The sequence below is a fragment of the Aristolochia californica genome, unplaced genomic scaffold (assembly GCF_029961685.1).
Source record: "Aristolochia californica isolate CCGP_79_NKW_82.1479 unplaced genomic scaffold, dmAriCali1.0.hap1 SCAF_4, whole genome shotgun sequence".
NCBI classification, from domain to species: domain Eukaryota; kingdom Viridiplantae; phylum Streptophyta; class Magnoliopsida; order Piperales; family Aristolochiaceae; genus Aristolochia; species Aristolochia californica.
In genome coordinates this window covers 46470948-46486302 of record NW_027182103.1, presented here as the reverse complement: position 1 = coordinate 46486302, position 15355 = coordinate 46470948, and the positions used below count along the sequence as shown (strand labels likewise).

At 39.0% G+C, this 15355-nt stretch overlaps 3 protein-coding genes across 3 annotated transcripts; 1 reads left to right on the top strand and 2 right to left on the bottom strand.

The window, feature by feature from the left end:
* Positions 1-537: 537 nt before the first annotated feature.
* Positions 538-6048, top strand: LOC137962593 (uncharacterized). The gene is made up of 8 exons (XM_068809554.1): positions 538-1353; positions 2859-3071; positions 3197-3397; positions 4343-4450; positions 4720-4857; positions 4928-5179; positions 5270-5590; positions 5728-6048. Exons 1-8 carry the CDS (start codon positions 637-639, stop codon positions 5890-5892), a joined length of 2115 nt encoding a protein of 704 aa, XP_068665655.1. The 5' UTR covers positions 538-636; the 3' UTR covers positions 5893-6048.
* On the bottom strand, positions 5973-8977 carry LOC137962594 (probable folate-biopterin transporter 9, chloroplastic). Its single transcript, XM_068809555.1, has 2 exons — positions 8261-8977; positions 5973-7204 (listed from the first exon to the last, which is right to left on the bottom strand). Exons 1-2 carry the CDS (start codon positions 8769-8771, stop codon positions 6090-6092), a joined length of 1626 nt encoding a protein of 541 aa, XP_068665656.1. The 5' UTR covers positions 8772-8977; the 3' UTR covers positions 5973-6089.
* Positions 8978-10716: 1739 nt separating this feature from the next.
* On the bottom strand, positions 10717-15102 carry LOC137963653 (haloacid dehalogenase-like hydrolase domain-containing protein At2g33255). The gene is made up of 4 exons (XM_068810809.1): positions 14768-15102; positions 13592-13634; positions 13230-13290; positions 10717-10975 (listed from the first exon to the last, which is right to left on the bottom strand). The coding sequence occupies exons 1-4, from the start codon at positions 14802-14804 to the stop codon at positions 10796-10798; spliced, it is 321 nt and encodes a 106-aa protein (XP_068666910.1). The 5' UTR covers positions 14805-15102; the 3' UTR covers positions 10717-10795.
* Between the last annotated feature and the right edge of the window lie 253 nt (positions 15103-15355).

The window sequence follows — 15355 nt, the reverse complement described above, 5'->3', positions numbered from 1 at the left end:
CAATGTTCATGAAGCTAGTAGCCGAGTACTCTTCAAGGTCAAGCAGTGTGCCTGAAACTTGAGTTTCAAAGCTTCTTTTCTACACACAACAGGGGGGGCAGTGGCCCTTCACACTAACCACTTCGGATGGAAGAGAACCATCAGGAACAGCAGAAGAGTAGGAAGTTGAAATTGAAGCAGCCCCAAGGGGCGACATCAGATTATAGGTTTGGGCATCTCATTAGAAATTTAGTGAGGTTCAATTTGTATATTCAATGAACTGAGCCTATATCCCAGAGAGGGAGAACTGAAAACAACACTGGAAGAGCCCTTAGAGCCCAAAAAAAAAATAAAAAAAAATGCTGGTGTGGGCAAGGGCCATCACGGATAGCTATCTTATTTGATTTGATTTTACTGTTATTTACATGTTTATTATAATTTTAGTGTATTTTGTTAATATCTTCCATTTTTCAATTTTACTAATTGTTTTCTTTTAATTTTAGACCATACTTGTTTTTCTCATATAATTATGGACATAAATGTAACCCGAGAAGGAAGTGGAGGAAAGAATCATCTGCCGCCGGAACACCATCCCCAAGTTCGGCTTTGCAAGTTAACTAGACCGGAGAATAGTACCTGAGAAGCCACAAGTGATTCATGGAAGGCGATGAGGCGGACATCTACGACGGCGTGAGGGCACAGTTCCCCCTCACCTTCGGCAAGCAGACTAAGGACCCCACCTCTCTTGAAGCTATTCACAACGCCACCCGCCGCAAAGACAGCCATACCATCTCCGCCCCCAGGGACTTCCCCAAGCTCTCTTCCTCCTCCAATTCTTGCTTGGTCCAACTTCGAAACCCTAACCCTGCTTCCCTCTCCTCAAGTATTGTTAGTCACGAGGATCCCCGTTCTCGACACGAGCAGCTCATTTCCCGTAAAGAAGGTTCTACTGGGAGGTGCGAGTCCGAGGGTCGAGACTCAGATGCAGAGGCTAACGAGCCTAGTGATGATGGGGTTATGATTGGACCTCCGCGCTCGCCCGTGGAGCCTGTCCACCCTGATGATGATGGGGCTACGATTGGACCTCCTCGCCCGCCGGCGAGGCCTGTCGATTCTGAAGATGATTGGGCTATGGTTGGACCTCCTCGCCCGCCGGCGAGGCATGTTGATTCTGAAGATGATTGGGATATGATTGGACCTCCTCGCCCGCCGCCGGTGCCTGTCGATTTTGAAGATGATTGGGTTATGATTGGACCTCCTCGCCCGCCACAGAGACCTGTGGATTACGACTCAGATGGCGGTTCGGACGAAGAGATGGAGAATTCGTATAGGATTCCGCTTAGCAACGAAATTATATTGAAAGGCCATACCAAGGTAGAAGTCCTACCATCCATAGTATCTGAATTTCTTCAATTTCTGAATGTTTTGCACTTCTTTAATTTAATTTATTTTTAATTGTATCAGAAGGAGTTTAGCTTATATTTTTTAGTTTAAATCTTCGATAAAAAAATTCCTGAAGCGAAAATGAAAGGAAACTAATAATTTAAACTACAACTTGGTAGGAGTCCGACCATCCATAGTATTTGAATTTCTTCAATTTTTGAATGTTTCGCACTTTTCTGTTTTTCTTCAAAGTGCTTAGGTGTGGTAAATTTGTTCTTTGGCAATAAACTATTTTATTTTTAATTGAATCAGAATAGTTTAACTTATATTTTTTTTAGTTTAAATCTTTGTTAAAAATTTTCCCCTGAAGCGAAAATGAATGGAAACTGATTTGAAACAACAAGACTTCTTCGGACTTCAATTGGCTCAATCAGGAAGATCAGCCTTCCCATTGCATTGTGCACATAGGTGTATATACTTAATCTATGGGACGGCTACAGCAGGGATGTGCTGGTTCATGTAGCTGTGGAATTCATGAAACAGTTCATCCTGCATAAGTGGTTGCTTTGAGTCTGTACAATGGATAGGGCAATTATAGCCATCTGCTTTGCCCCTGTCTGCTTTTCTTCAAGGTGACTGGGGGATGTAATTTTTTATCTGAAGCAATAAATTATTTTATTTGCAGCTGAATCAGAATTAATTCATCTTCGATTTACTTGGTTTTAATCTTTGCTAAAAGATTTCACCTGAAGCAAAAATGAGACAGCTAATAATTTGAAAGAAAAATGGCTTCTTCAGATTTTAGTTGGCTGAATCAAGAAGATCAGCCTACCAATTACATTGTGCACATAGGTGTATATACCTAATCTATGGGGCTGCCTACACAGCAGAGATGTGCTGGTTCATTTAGCTTCTGAGTTCTGAACAGTTCATCCTGCATAAACAGGGGCCTTGAATCTGTAGAATAGATGAGGCAATTCTAGCCATATGTTTTGCCTTTCCCTGTTTTTCGTCAAGGTGATTAGGTGTGGTAAGTTTGATCAGTGGCAATATCACAACAAAATCAAAATTAATTTGGTTTAAATTTCTTTAGCTTCAAAATTTAATAAAAGATTTAAAATGAAGTGAAGAAAGGGAAAATACTTTAAAAGAAAATCAATTTCTTCATGCCTCAATTGGCTGAATCAAGAGTATCATCTTTCCCACTGCATTGAGCAGATAGGTGGATACTCCATCTATGGGGCCGCCTATGGCAGAGATGTACTGGTTCATTTGGCTACTGAGTTGATGGTACATGCTCACTCTGTATAATTAGATACTTTGAATCCGCAAAATGAATGGGATGATTTGGATGTTATTTTGTGAGCATTCACCGCTCAAATATCATGAATCCTACTGGTACAATCCTTATTTGGTACTTGTATTAGTGATTAGTCACATCACTTTGTATCAGTAACTCTTTGAATTAAGATTATTTTTCTCTATTATCTCTGCAGGTTGTCGCAGCCCTTGCAGTTGATCATTCAGGATCTAGAGTTCTTTCTGGTAGTTATGATTATACTGTCCGTATGTACGATTTTCAAGGAATGAATTCTCGCTTGGCATCATTTAGACAGCTAGAACCGTCTGAAGGTCACCAAGTTCGTAGCTTAAGTTGGAGTCCGACCTCGGATCGGTTTTTGTGTGTGACTGGTTCAGCGCAGGCAAAGGTTATCCCTTTTGCTTTTTTATTTTCAACTTAAAGTTTATTTCCTTCTATATTATTATTCAATGCCCAGAAATATTAATATTCTGACTTGTGACAACTAACACCTAGTATTTTTCTTAATTGGAGATTTATGACCGTGATGGACTTTCACTGGGAGAGTTTGTCAAGGGAGACATGTATATTCGTGACCTGAAAAATACTAAGGGGCATATCTCAGGATTGACGTGTGGGCAGTGGCACCCAAAAGCAAAAGAGACAGTCTTAACGTCTTCAGAGGATGGATCACTGCGTATATGGGATGTATCTGATTTCAAAAGTCAAAAGCAGGTATATGTAGGCAAAAAAATGGGTTCTTGCGTGCATAATGTCGGAGTAGTGACATTAAGATTATTTCAATCTGTTTTAAAGTTTTCAATTATTAAATACATCCAAGTGAATCTGCATTTGAAGGTGACTGTGGAGCACATACGACTGCCACTTACCATGCATTGAGTGGTGAAAGAAACAGTTCAGGTGAACAAGTTGTTGATGCCCGCCTCACCATGGTTACAACTGTAATCCTCCTTAATAACAAGTGCATCAAGCTTTAGTTCACTGGGTTCTTAGTGCCAAGCACACCTGAGAGTGTTTAGAAATAAAACTCCTCTTTGCTTGATTTCAAGCTCTGCAGTTATATTTTTGGATTTTTCTCCTTTGATGTTACTTGCCTCTCTTATCCTGTCTCTGTATTATCTTTTGTCTATGCATCCATCCTTTGATCTATCTATCTATCTCAGTGGTGTGCATATCGGCGAAACGTCTCTGATTTTGGAGGTGTCAATATGATATATGATATATGATATGCTTTGTATCGTGTTTTCAGTTTTTGAATATTTTTTGGCCCTAGGCAAGTGAATATGATTCTGTACACTATGTATTGGCCTATACATGTCAGAGTTGAAGAATCCCCATACTGGACGTGATACCGAGATGCCCACCCTTGATCTCTCTTTCAATTAATAGACCACCCCTGATTTGCCAACTTGGTTGCAGACTAACTTCTAAATCCAAAGCTATCCTTTGTACCAACATCTCTCTTGATCTCTAAAAAAAGACCATGTTCTTGTATCTTATGTTGTATTCTATGAAGTATCCTATGCTGTACTAGTCTTGCTTTAGCTTTCTTAATAAAAGCTTCTCACCATTTAAAAAATATATATTTATACGTCATACTTTTTCCCCTGGACATTACTTTCATGCCGATGTAGTATGTAACAAATATTTCATGAACAGGTCATAAAACCAAAACTTGCAAGGCCAGCCAGAGTCCCCGTAACAACTTGTACTTGGGATCATGAGGGAAAGTGCATTTCTGGTGGTGTAGGAGATGGGTCAATACAGGTAACCTGAGGTTTTCTAAGTTTTTGGTGGTCATTTTCCAACAGAAGGAAGCCATACAGCAACCAAACACAGAGGATATCTAGAATTACATTGGATTTACTTCTTTATCTTTTGGAAGTAACCTGCAAAAGGAAGTTCTGATGAACCCTGTGGTTAGCCACATTGTTCTATGGGTTTGTTAATCTGCTGAGTGAAATAATTTCTTTCAAAAAAGAAAAGAAGTCAGTCACTATCATATCCTTTGACGAATGTACATTTTTTTTTAACAGATATGGTACCTCAAGCCTGGATGGGGAAGCAGACCAGATGTACATATCGAGAAAGCACATGAAGATGAGATCACTGGTATGAAATTTTCCAGTGATGGGCAGATGCTTTTATCACGTAGTGCTGATGCTACACTAAAGGTTTACCAAACATTTCCTGACTTTTGTTTCTTTATGACTTGGGCTTGTTGCTAATTATTTGTATTTACAGGTTTGGGATTTAAGGCAAATGAAGAAGCCCGTTCAAGTATTTGAGGAGCTTCCTAACCATTATGGGCAGACAAATGTCACATTCAGTCCTGATGAACAGCTCATCTTAACTGGAACTTCTGTTGAAAAAAAGGGCACAAGTGGTGGCCTACTGTGCTTCTTTGACCGAAAGAAACTTGAGCTTGTGTCAAAGGTGGGGATATCACCTACATGCAGTGTTGTGCAATGTGCTTGGCATCCAAAGCTTAATCAGGTCATCTTCATTTCTGAATTGCATTTTTTTAGTGTAGGTTTTTGCCATGTTAGTTTTCTGTTCTAACCAAGTTTGCTGGTCTTCTTGCAGGTGTTTGCCACAGTTGGTGATAAGAAACTAGGTGGAACCCACGTTCTTTATGATCCAACCCTTAGTGAGAGAGGAGCTCTTGCTTGTGTCGCTCGGGCCCCAAGGAAAAAGTCTGTTGATGATTTTGAAGCCAAGCCTGTTATTCACAACCCTCATGCACTTCCCTTATTCAGGGATCAGCCAAGTCGTAAACGTCAGAGGGAAAAAGTACTCAAGGACCCTCTTAAATCTCACAAGCCTGAAGTACCTGTAACAGGTCCTGGTTTTGGTGGAAGAGTTGGTACTACTAAAGGAAGCTTATTAACCCAATATCTTCTTAAGGTGGGCAAATGCTTTTCTAGAATGCCTGTCTTTTTAATACACATCCTTTTTAAGGTTTTTTAGTTTCCTTTCTACTTTATTTTGTGCTAGGCTAAAAAAAATAATTGGCGAGGCTCATTATTTGAATGTAACTGCAGCAAGGGGGTATGCTCAAGGAGACATGGATGGAGGAAGACCCTCGAGAAGCTATTCTCAAATTTGCTGATGTTGCAGCAAAAGATCCGAAGTACATTGCGCCGGCATATGCAGAAACTCAGCCACAGCCTGTTTTTGCACATTCAGATTCCGAGGAAGAGAAATAAGTAAAATTTATCTTTGGCCGATCGTCAGGCATTCGATATGTACAATTGTTTACGAAGAATACAGAGATATGGTCTTGAACTAAGCGCAACAATAAGTGGTATTTTCCTGATGAATGAATCGTTCAAATCCTCCCTGCACTGTCTCTGATATTACTGCATGGAATCCGACCCTCATAAAAGTGAAAATCATATTGTTATTACAACATTTCCTTCTTCTTCACCATATTTTCCTGGTAATCAGGCAAAGGCAGCCTCCTCCTTTTACTTCTCTTCTTCTCCCCTGCTGCTGTTTGTGACATGGGTATGTAAGAAATCCATCCTAGGGGCAATAGTGCTGCAAGAAACTGGAACAGAATCCCCACAGGCAAGTTCGAATAATCTTCAGATGAAATACCAACAAGGGATGCCAACCCAACACCCAAAAAGCAACCAATTATTGATGCTAAACAGAGAGCTGATGCCAAAAAAGCGATAAGTGATCCCTCATTCCCTGGAGGACTCAGTTTTGCAAATAGAATCGAGAAGGGAAGGAGCTTAAACTGAGCAACAGCTTCAGCTAAGGATGACACGAACAAGACATAAGATTCATTTGAGATTCCCAGTTGAACGTTGAATTGTTTTACTAAGAACCAGTCCGATAAGATTGAGAATGCATAAGTGATCTGGATCCATGAAATTAGTTTCCTCATGGGTATTTTGTTCAAGTAGCGGTTGTAACAGATGGTTGCAGATAACAACATTAATTGCCCAATAACTTTAGACATTCCTATGATTGAAGAATCCAGTTTCAAGCACTGCGTTTGGTAGCAGAAAGTGGTCCCAGATAAAATTGGAACAACAGCAATAGAAGCTACAATCCAATAAAGAGGATGAGAAATGGTATCTTTACTGATAGCAGTGACTAAATCTGAGAACTGCTGGCTTAAATTTTCTGATATTGATTTTTTTATGATTTGATGACCCGATGGTTCAGATAGGCAGAGAGAACTCTCCTTAGTGGCTAAGGAGGAAGTGAGTTGGCTTGAAAGAAGTGCAGAAAACACAAGAAACATAATTTTGGGTTGTGTTTTCAGTAGGAAAAAGCCTCCAGATAAGTTACCTAAAATTCCACCAATGGCTAGAGCCATAAATGCATATGACTGAAGCTCACCTATTCCATTCTTCTTCCCAAACTCAGCAACCAGTGCATCACTGGCAACTTCTGTGATGGATGCTCCAAGATTGCTGAGTAATATGCAAGCCATTTGAGTGGGAAAAGTTCCTCCAACTGGGATTGCTGCCATTGTACTCCAAGATAAGAGCTGCATAAAGACTGGAGATTTAACTCATGTCAACAAGAGAAAATTTAATTGTTTAATAACCGAATCCAACATCCTATCAAATAATCCTTTTGCTAGAATAGAAGCTGAAATCAGTTATCGACCTTTAATGCAGACATGTAATTAATGTTTTGTATTAAAACCAGATCAGCATAAGCAGATTTTAGTTGTGGTTTCACTAAAACCTATGGTGTTAAGTGTTCAGTCAAATAATCAGACTCTAATGAAGTTTGTCTTGGTTGACGACAAAAGTGAAAAGAAAAGACCAAGAGATAAATTAAAAATGCCACTCAATGTACAACTACCTATGCATTCATTCCCACTGCTTTCATAGATGGTGCTTACAAAGTGCTGGTTTCGTTCAATTTTTGTACTAACTCTGTTCCAAATTCACCTGTTTAAGTTCAAGAAACTGACAATAGTTCTTCCTGATATTTTCTTGGGTTTGTAGATAAGTACACATCTGTATTAACTCACAAAATATTGGTGTTTGCTTGCTATATGGACCAAAGACTGCAGCATTCAACTGGAATTTACACATAAAACCCAAGAAAAGTGGTGGATTGACTGTAAGACATTAAATATTTGACTTGGGAATTTAACAAGAAATTGCACAATTAATGACTGCCCCCTGTTCTAACAAACATGTGAGAACTGAAGCTGTATTAAGAAACTAAACTTATAAAGATAAAATTCAACAATCAGAGAAGCCAACCTCCACAGGACCACAGCTGAAATTACAGACACAACGTCCACATTCCTTCAAATGTATACAACCGTGATCTAACCAAATAAAATCTTAGAGAAGAACAATGAATAGAAAGAAACACCAACAGTTACCAACTCAGATGAGACATGGTAAAAAGTTTGGTCGCCCACATTAGATTAACCATGAAAAGGCACATGCACCCTTTTCTTTCTTAAGGTTATGAGCATTCATCCATTAACAACAAGAACAGGCGGCGGAGTCAACAGAGAGTGCTTGAAAGACGGAAATCAGGGAAATGGAAATCAAGGATTACGAAAACAAGACATGAAACACAACGCACCTCCCATTGATATGTAAGGCAGCCTGTGAGCTTCTCCTACGTATAGAGCATCAGACAAAACACCATAAAGCGGTTTTGCTACCATGGGAAGATTGGCAGAGTACTGCACAAGTTGCAGGGTTGAAGGCTGCAGATTAAGGCCTTGTGCCATGTAGAAGTTAAGAGCCAACCAGGGAAAACATCTAAATCCTTGCACCCAGTACCCAAAACCACACAAAAGAAACATCTGTCTGCTATCGGCACGACCAAAGTGGCTATTGCTGCTGCTCTCATTATTCTTGTGGGGTTGACCTTTTAAAGGAGTTGGCCTTTGGTTGGGATTTATGACAGGTTTTTTGAATAAATGGGCTATTCTTTTCACAGATATGCTGCTGCTCGGCGACGAAATTTCTGGGTTTCGACGAGAATTACAGATGAGGCTCCAGAGAGGAGAAGGGAGCCTCTTTATTTTGCGGTTGCCTTCAATAAACAGAGGTACAGTTTCTGGAGATGTTTTAACATAGGTAATCATGCTTTATGTTTTGATCAGATAAAGAGGAGGCAGAATGAGAGTATACAAAGAGGAGAAAGAAGAAAGGCTGGGTTGGTCTCGAAGGTCAAATAAAAAAGCGAGCAAAGGGAGTCTATACAGAAGCTTTGAGAGCATTGGAGAAGTAGAGCTCACCAACACGAAGACTGAAGTCCAATATCTCAGAAATCACCATTCCCGGAGATACGCCCTTGGTATACCAGAGACAGACAGAACAGAGAAGATGGATCTAGAATCGCGTGGAGTAATGAGTTTTATAAATTATAACAGTTGCGTAACACTTTTACCTACACTCCCATCCCTCGGAAGTAGGAAATACAAAATCTCTTCTGCAGTCTCACATGAACTGCACGAGGTCAAATTTCATTCCACGGGAAATCCGTCTTAAGAGTTCAGCGTCTTCAAACTACCGTATTCTGTCCTAATCGTGTAGCTACGCCATCGCTGAGCATACGCACGAGTATTGAATTTTCTTTTGGTAAGACTGGATGTAATGAACTGGAATACCCTTTTATCACCATTTTTTTCCGAGTTGGCAATAGTGCAAGGAATAACAACGACGGTCGGAAAATTTTAGCTATTGAATTTTTCAAAAGGGTGTTTACGAAAAAACGAGAAAAAAGAAAACTGAAGAGCCTGGTTTTCTGGTTTGGCTCTCGGCCTTCTACGGCTACACTGTCGACTTCTGATGCTCATGGGTCAAATCCGGACAACGGCCTTGTGTTTGTACTTTGAATACATCCTTTATGGACGCTTCCTTCACTTTCTAGTTCCCAGTTTCGGTCTTCCAAAATGACAGTAATCTCTTCTGATACGCATAATGATACTTTGGACCTTTTGATGGGAAAAAGAAATAGAAGTTGCTTGGAATTGTAGACAAGAATACCTGCTTTTAGAACATGTTTTGTGCCTAACAAAAACAGACAAAGCGGGTAGAATCGAACAGAGGAAGTGAATTGCTGCACAACTTCGTTGGAAGATATTTCAATTATAGGGGAAGATATTTACTGCGCAGTCTTGTTTCTTGTCTCGGTTTGAGCAACACTCAAATCTTATTAACAGTGTATGAAACGCGTCAGTGAGAAGCTAGTCAAAGCTGTGATGGAACAAGGACGGCTGCTGCTTACTGATGCCAAAACGGTCACTATAACGGAAAGGCAGATCATCAATTGCTCCGTTTTGATACTCATTCCGTTGCTTTCTTGGAAATCATCGTCTCGTGACTAAGGGCAAATTTAATCGAGCGCTCAATAGAAGAAATCAAGAAAAAGATAAAAACTTCCCTATAATGGCGTCTAGTTGACACGGCTCTCGATTCCTCCCTGATATCCTCCACGGACGCAGACTGGTCCAAACTGCATACGTAGTCACCTTTCGTCTAGCTTGAGTTGCTTTTGTTTGTATGAGGCAATAGCCAAAGACATGACAACACGATGGAGCAATGGAGATCCAGTTGATCAAATTAAATATTTCTTGAAAGCTACTTTCTTCGAGTTTGCTTCCAGCCTATAGACTCGGTTCTTATTCACACCCATTCCATTTAATTAGAGAGTATAATGGATGGTCCATCGTCTTCACCTGAAGCTTCACGTGAACCAAACCATCATGGCTTCCTGCTGCACTCCGAAACATCTTTGACACAAGCATGAGTACAATGGTCTCAAATTCAAGAGGATATTAGTAAATAATCATTAACCTGCTGATTTCTGTGCTAATAGGCAATGTTTTCATCAAAGCTGCTGCAGAAGAACCAGTTTCTTTGAATCGATTTTCCCTGTTTGAGAGTGAGATTACTATTTCCCCAAAACCCTACCCATGGAAGCCTCACATCCATATTCAGATGTTTGTTTTTCATTATCTCCTGTATGCTATCACTGAGAAAATGGAGTCAGTATTCTCTTTCGCGGGACTACAATCTTTAGTGGCATTCAATTGAAAAAATCTGAAACAATGGGACTTGGTATCTTGTGAATTACAACAACATATACAAACTTTATTCAAATTATTTAAAAGTTGTTATATAATGGAGAAAGCTCGAAATTCTCTTCCAGTAGTGCATTCACTTCAACTAGTGAGGATACCTTGAAATCTGGTTGCAGATCAGCAGCGAGAAAATCAGAGGAATTATACCTTCCTGTTTCATCAAGCAAGCATGTAAAAGCTCCTGCTCGTTTCCCACGAGCAACCTGTCAAGTTATGGCCATGAGAACATGAAGGACTTACGGCAGAAATCAAAAGTTTGGGTACACAATAACTAGCATGGGTAGTGTCAAAAACTAAAAATTCTTTCATGAAATCAGTCCTCTGCACTTGAATGATATACAACCGATACTAAAAAACATTTCAAGCAAAATAATGGCAAGTTAAGATTCAAGCCAAGTGTCTGAGAGAAAATTATTTTTTAAAAATGATAAGGGGGATTTTATTGAAAGAAGAGGAGAGACTGATTATTAATTAGAAAATTCTTGTTATTGAACATTACAATCATTGAATAATTTTTCATGTCAAAGTTCACTCTTATCATGTGACAAGGATTGCCTGGAATGACAGAATTTCTGTTGAAATCCATGCTGCAAACAGGGCAGTTTGTATCAAGTTTCGGTAATAAATTTGAGTCTTAAAGTACTAAAAAATAAGACAGCACCATTGACAAATTAGAATACAAAGATATAATTTTAAAAAAAGGGTTTTATAAATCAAATGCATTCACATCATCTTTGAGGCCATCACCAATCATTATCACTTCATTGGGTTGAACATCCCAAGTTGTACAGATATGAAGTAAAGGAGTTAGATCAGGTTTATAAGGGCGAAACTCCCGGCTGTGTGCTGGGGTAAATTCCAACTACAATGGCAGAAGAAACAAGAAGAAACTGTTGAATGAAATGTACTAGAACAAATAGTCCACAGTGTTCGAAGTTAATATAAGTGACATGATGCCCAATCCAAGCATTTTATTTTGATCTATGAGTGGATCCCCCTAGAGACTCCACCTTTACTGTAGGGAATAGAAAGAAAGGAACCTTTAGTATTCATCATTCATGAGTTAACAGGGTGGTATTTTTTAGTGTCTTGTAGTAAATGGATTGGCAGTGAACAAGTACTTGATATTTTTATCAGTGGGTACAAATAAGTAGAATATGAGGGAACCAGTTACATAAAAACGTTTTTCATAACCTCGTTCTCTCTTTCTTTCATAAAATCTAAACATTAACATTGGATTCAAGTCCATGATTTTCTTCTACTCTGAGCAATATTATTGAGGGAGACCAGCTGAAATCATTGCATTTCTGCAGGGTAATATAGTGTCCTAGGAAAGTAAGAGCCAAGTTGCTAGGTCTGATACCAAAGGTGAGTCTGGAGATATGGTCCATGCCATATGTGAATCAATGCAGTTACTAATTTTTATGGATATCGTTTTCACAGTTGATGGGCCTCTGTATTGTATGTGGCAATCAGGCAGTGGTTCACGATGCCGGTAACTGACTATTATCAGACAAAAATGTATTCCAGTTGATTCTAAAAAGTGAATTTTCCATTCAATAGTAAAGGGGATTAATTGGCAGACCTCCACTGGAACTCATGAGGCAGACCTTGCTCTGGCTAAAGGGCAGTACACGTCAATAGCATTTATATGTGTCCTATGTCTTCATTATCTTCAATTTCTGTTGACGTTTAGGAAATACAGAGGGAGAATTTTTCTTTTTCCAGAAAAGGAAAGAGTAGCCAGAGAGGTAGATTTTCATCTAGTCGTCTTATAATTTCTCCTCTCTCACTGTTATTTTTCAATAAACATATCAAAGTTTTAGGATTACAATAGGTTTGTTGTGCTCCAATAAGTTTTGAGGGGTCTCACATCCGTTAATTCGTCTTTCATTCTTGTGCTCTAATAAGCTTTGAGAGGGTTTCACATCCACTAATTCATCTACAAAATAAGATGAAGAATTACTTCCCAATGGGCATCATGTAAATTGACTTCTGATGGTTGGGATATTGTTGACACTGAAGATGCCTCTTGTAGAACCATTTGGTAGTCAAGAAGGAATTTGATTATCATCATATTTCACAAAACACTTAAAGCCTAGAAGAATGTTGGATTTACTATAGTCAAAAGTGAATAAACTAGAAATGTACACATTTTTCCTTCCTTTTCTGTAGCCCTTAAATTCCATCTCCTGTCTTTCATTATCCTTGATTATAATGAATATAATATGACCAGTACAAACAGAAAAGATAACCTCAAGGAACTTCGAGAACAGTTAATTGTGATGTTGTGCTATAGATATATACATAGGATTGTATTAATGTCTACAGAAAAGATAACCTCAAGGAACTTCGAGAACAGTTAATTGTGATGTTGGCAGTTGATAGATACCTAGGATTGTATTAATGTCTACAGACTACATGCAAGCTATATTTCTGGCAAAAGAAAAACCTTACCCCAAACCGTTGATGAAACAAGTCAACTGCAGCCTTAATATTGCGAGTGATTAGACCCCTTCTGCAAAAGCAACAGGCAGAGATAGCATCAGATCCATCAATGTACTACGTTCGGTTAGCACTGTTCACATCCAAGAGACATAGGGTACGACCCTACTAATGGAATTTAAATATTTCTGAAAGAAAATGCACATTGAAATCTGTAAGAGAAGTTAAGTCTAAATTTTTATGTAATTGCTGTTAAAAGAAAAGTGAAGTAAACCTAAAAAATTCAAATTGCCAACCAAAAACTTTCATAAAACGCACAAAGCAAGCAAAACAATAAGAATACAGAATACAGGTAAGAAAAAGACAGTCATTACCTTATTTTTCTGGAATCAAGAAATTTGCAGAGTTCAACAGCACCTGTAGTATTCATATGCTTGCATCAAAACCCAACAGGTTTTACCTGTTTTAGACTGTAAAACTAGAAAAGAAGAAAAATAACTACTCTGCTTTCTAGTGGGCTAAAACTAGCAAAGCACAAAAATAAGTATGCTGCTTTCTGGGTGATGTGTGGGGTGTTGTCTCTGTCGAAGTTAACATTGATATATACAAATACTCAATAATCAAGCATACTAAAATGCTAGATAAGCCATCTATTCCACTTTAAAATTCAAATATGTTTCATATAGAAAACTCAAAAAGTTAAACATAATATAAGGAGATTGGGACTTGGTACATGATATACAAGTAAATTTAGAAGGTGGAAACTGAATCATGAAAATTGGCATTTCAATCTCTTTCCGGGCAAATTACTGGGACATCTTATATTCATTTTATTAACAACAAAATGATGGGAAACAATTATAGAGTATAAATTTTGATTATAACGTCGTCAAAGTTGTCATTGAAATAGATTAATCTGCACGAACTATCCAAGAGTGCAGAAGAATTCAGTCAGAACAACGTTATACCTATAGTTTAAAGGTAAATTGTTCATGACATTAGGGTCTTCAAAGCTTCTCCAGCCTAAACATTTGGTAGATGAAAAGCCATTCACACATTGTGCAATCTGACCATATCCAGGTATTCCAGTTCCTCTGCTACCTCATTTCCGTGATTTTTAAAAAGTATATTTATGTGGTAACAGCACTCCAACAGACTTGGTGCAAGCGAATGAAATTAGAAAGGGAAATTGTAAAGAAGTCAGCATAGTTCCAAGCACCACTCGTATCGATTGACTTGAAGAAGCCGGAAGCTGGGAAAAAATTTCAGAATAAGAGAAATTACAGCTTTTCACGGATTCAGTTCAACAAATAGCAACTCACCGAATCCACAACCATTCAAAGTGAAAACCTCATAAAGTAAAAAACAATAAAATCAAGAATACACCACTCCAAGAACACAACAAGCCGATAAAGAAGTTGAGAAGAAAATGCGTCTCTAGTTCGGAAGAAAAAAAAATTGAAAAAGCGAACCCAAGAATCCAAATCTACGGAAAGTAAATATCTAAATTTCCAGAAATAAGCAAGCAATAAATACCAAGACCCATTTACCATGTAGTTCATAGAGCCAAAGCATGCAACCGCCCATCTGGCATGATTTGAAGGCGTTCCATCCCTTGGCGCTCAAATTCAGTAATAATCTCGAAGGCCTTCTGCTGCTTGGGGGTGCTCCACGTCTGAATGTTATGCAATATATCTCTCCCAGTAGGGTTTTTAGCACGTATGCCTTTGTATTCTTCTTCTCCCAGCACTGCCTTGTACATTGCAGTGAAATCAATGACGGGAACGGTCAGGGTCCCGTCCATGTCGAAGACCACTCCTCTCAGCTTTGACTTGGTGCTCATGGCCAAGCTGCTACTCCGGCTCCTGATATAGTGTACGAGGGTCGGAAGACTATGCAAAGTGAAGAGTGTACTTGACAGCTGCAGTAACATTTTGTAGGGAGCGCGTTCCGTTTCACGATCTTAGAGCACGATGACATGTCAGTTTCTGCGGAGCTGCCATCGTTCACTGTGCGCCAGCGGTAAGTTCCCAACATTCAGTGAGTCACTGTTACGACAAAAGACAACGGCACCACGTTGGCCTAATCGCCGATCGCTATAAATTCCATATTTCCATATAATTTTGTGTTTTTTATTT

Bases quoted from the DNA above. Each gene is read 5' to 3' on its own strand.
- LOC137962593 (XM_068809554.1), top strand. From the start codon at position 637: ATGGAAGGCGATGAGGCGGACATCTACGACGGCGTGAGGGCACAGTTC. The intron at 1,354-2,858 runs GTAGAAGTCCTA...TTATCTCTGCAG, and splicing joins TATTGAAAGGCCATACCAAG to GTTGTCGCAGCCCTTGCAGT. The intron at 4,858-4,927 runs GTTTACCAAACA...TTGTATTTACAG, and splicing joins GTGCTGATGCTACACTAAAG to GTTTGGGATTTAAGGCAAAT.
- LOC137962594 (XM_068809555.1), bottom strand. From the start codon at position 8,771: ATGATTACCTATGTTAAAACATCTCCAGAAACTGTACCTCTGTTTATT. The intron at 7,205-8,260 runs GTGCGTTGTGTT...TTAAATCTCCAG, and splicing joins GCCTTACATATCAATGGGAG to TCTTTATGCAGCTCTTATCT.
- LOC137963653 (XM_068810809.1), bottom strand. From the start codon at position 14,804: ATGGGCGGTTGCATGCTTTGGCTCTATGAACTACATG. The intron at 13,635-14,767 runs GTAAATGGGTCT...TGAATACTACAG, and splicing joins TTGGCTCTATGAACTACATG to GTGCTGTTGAACTCTGCAAA. The intron at 13,291-13,591 runs GTAATGACTGTC...TTGCTTTTGCAG, and splicing joins CTTGATTCCAGAAAAATAAG to AAGGGGTCTAATCACTCGCA.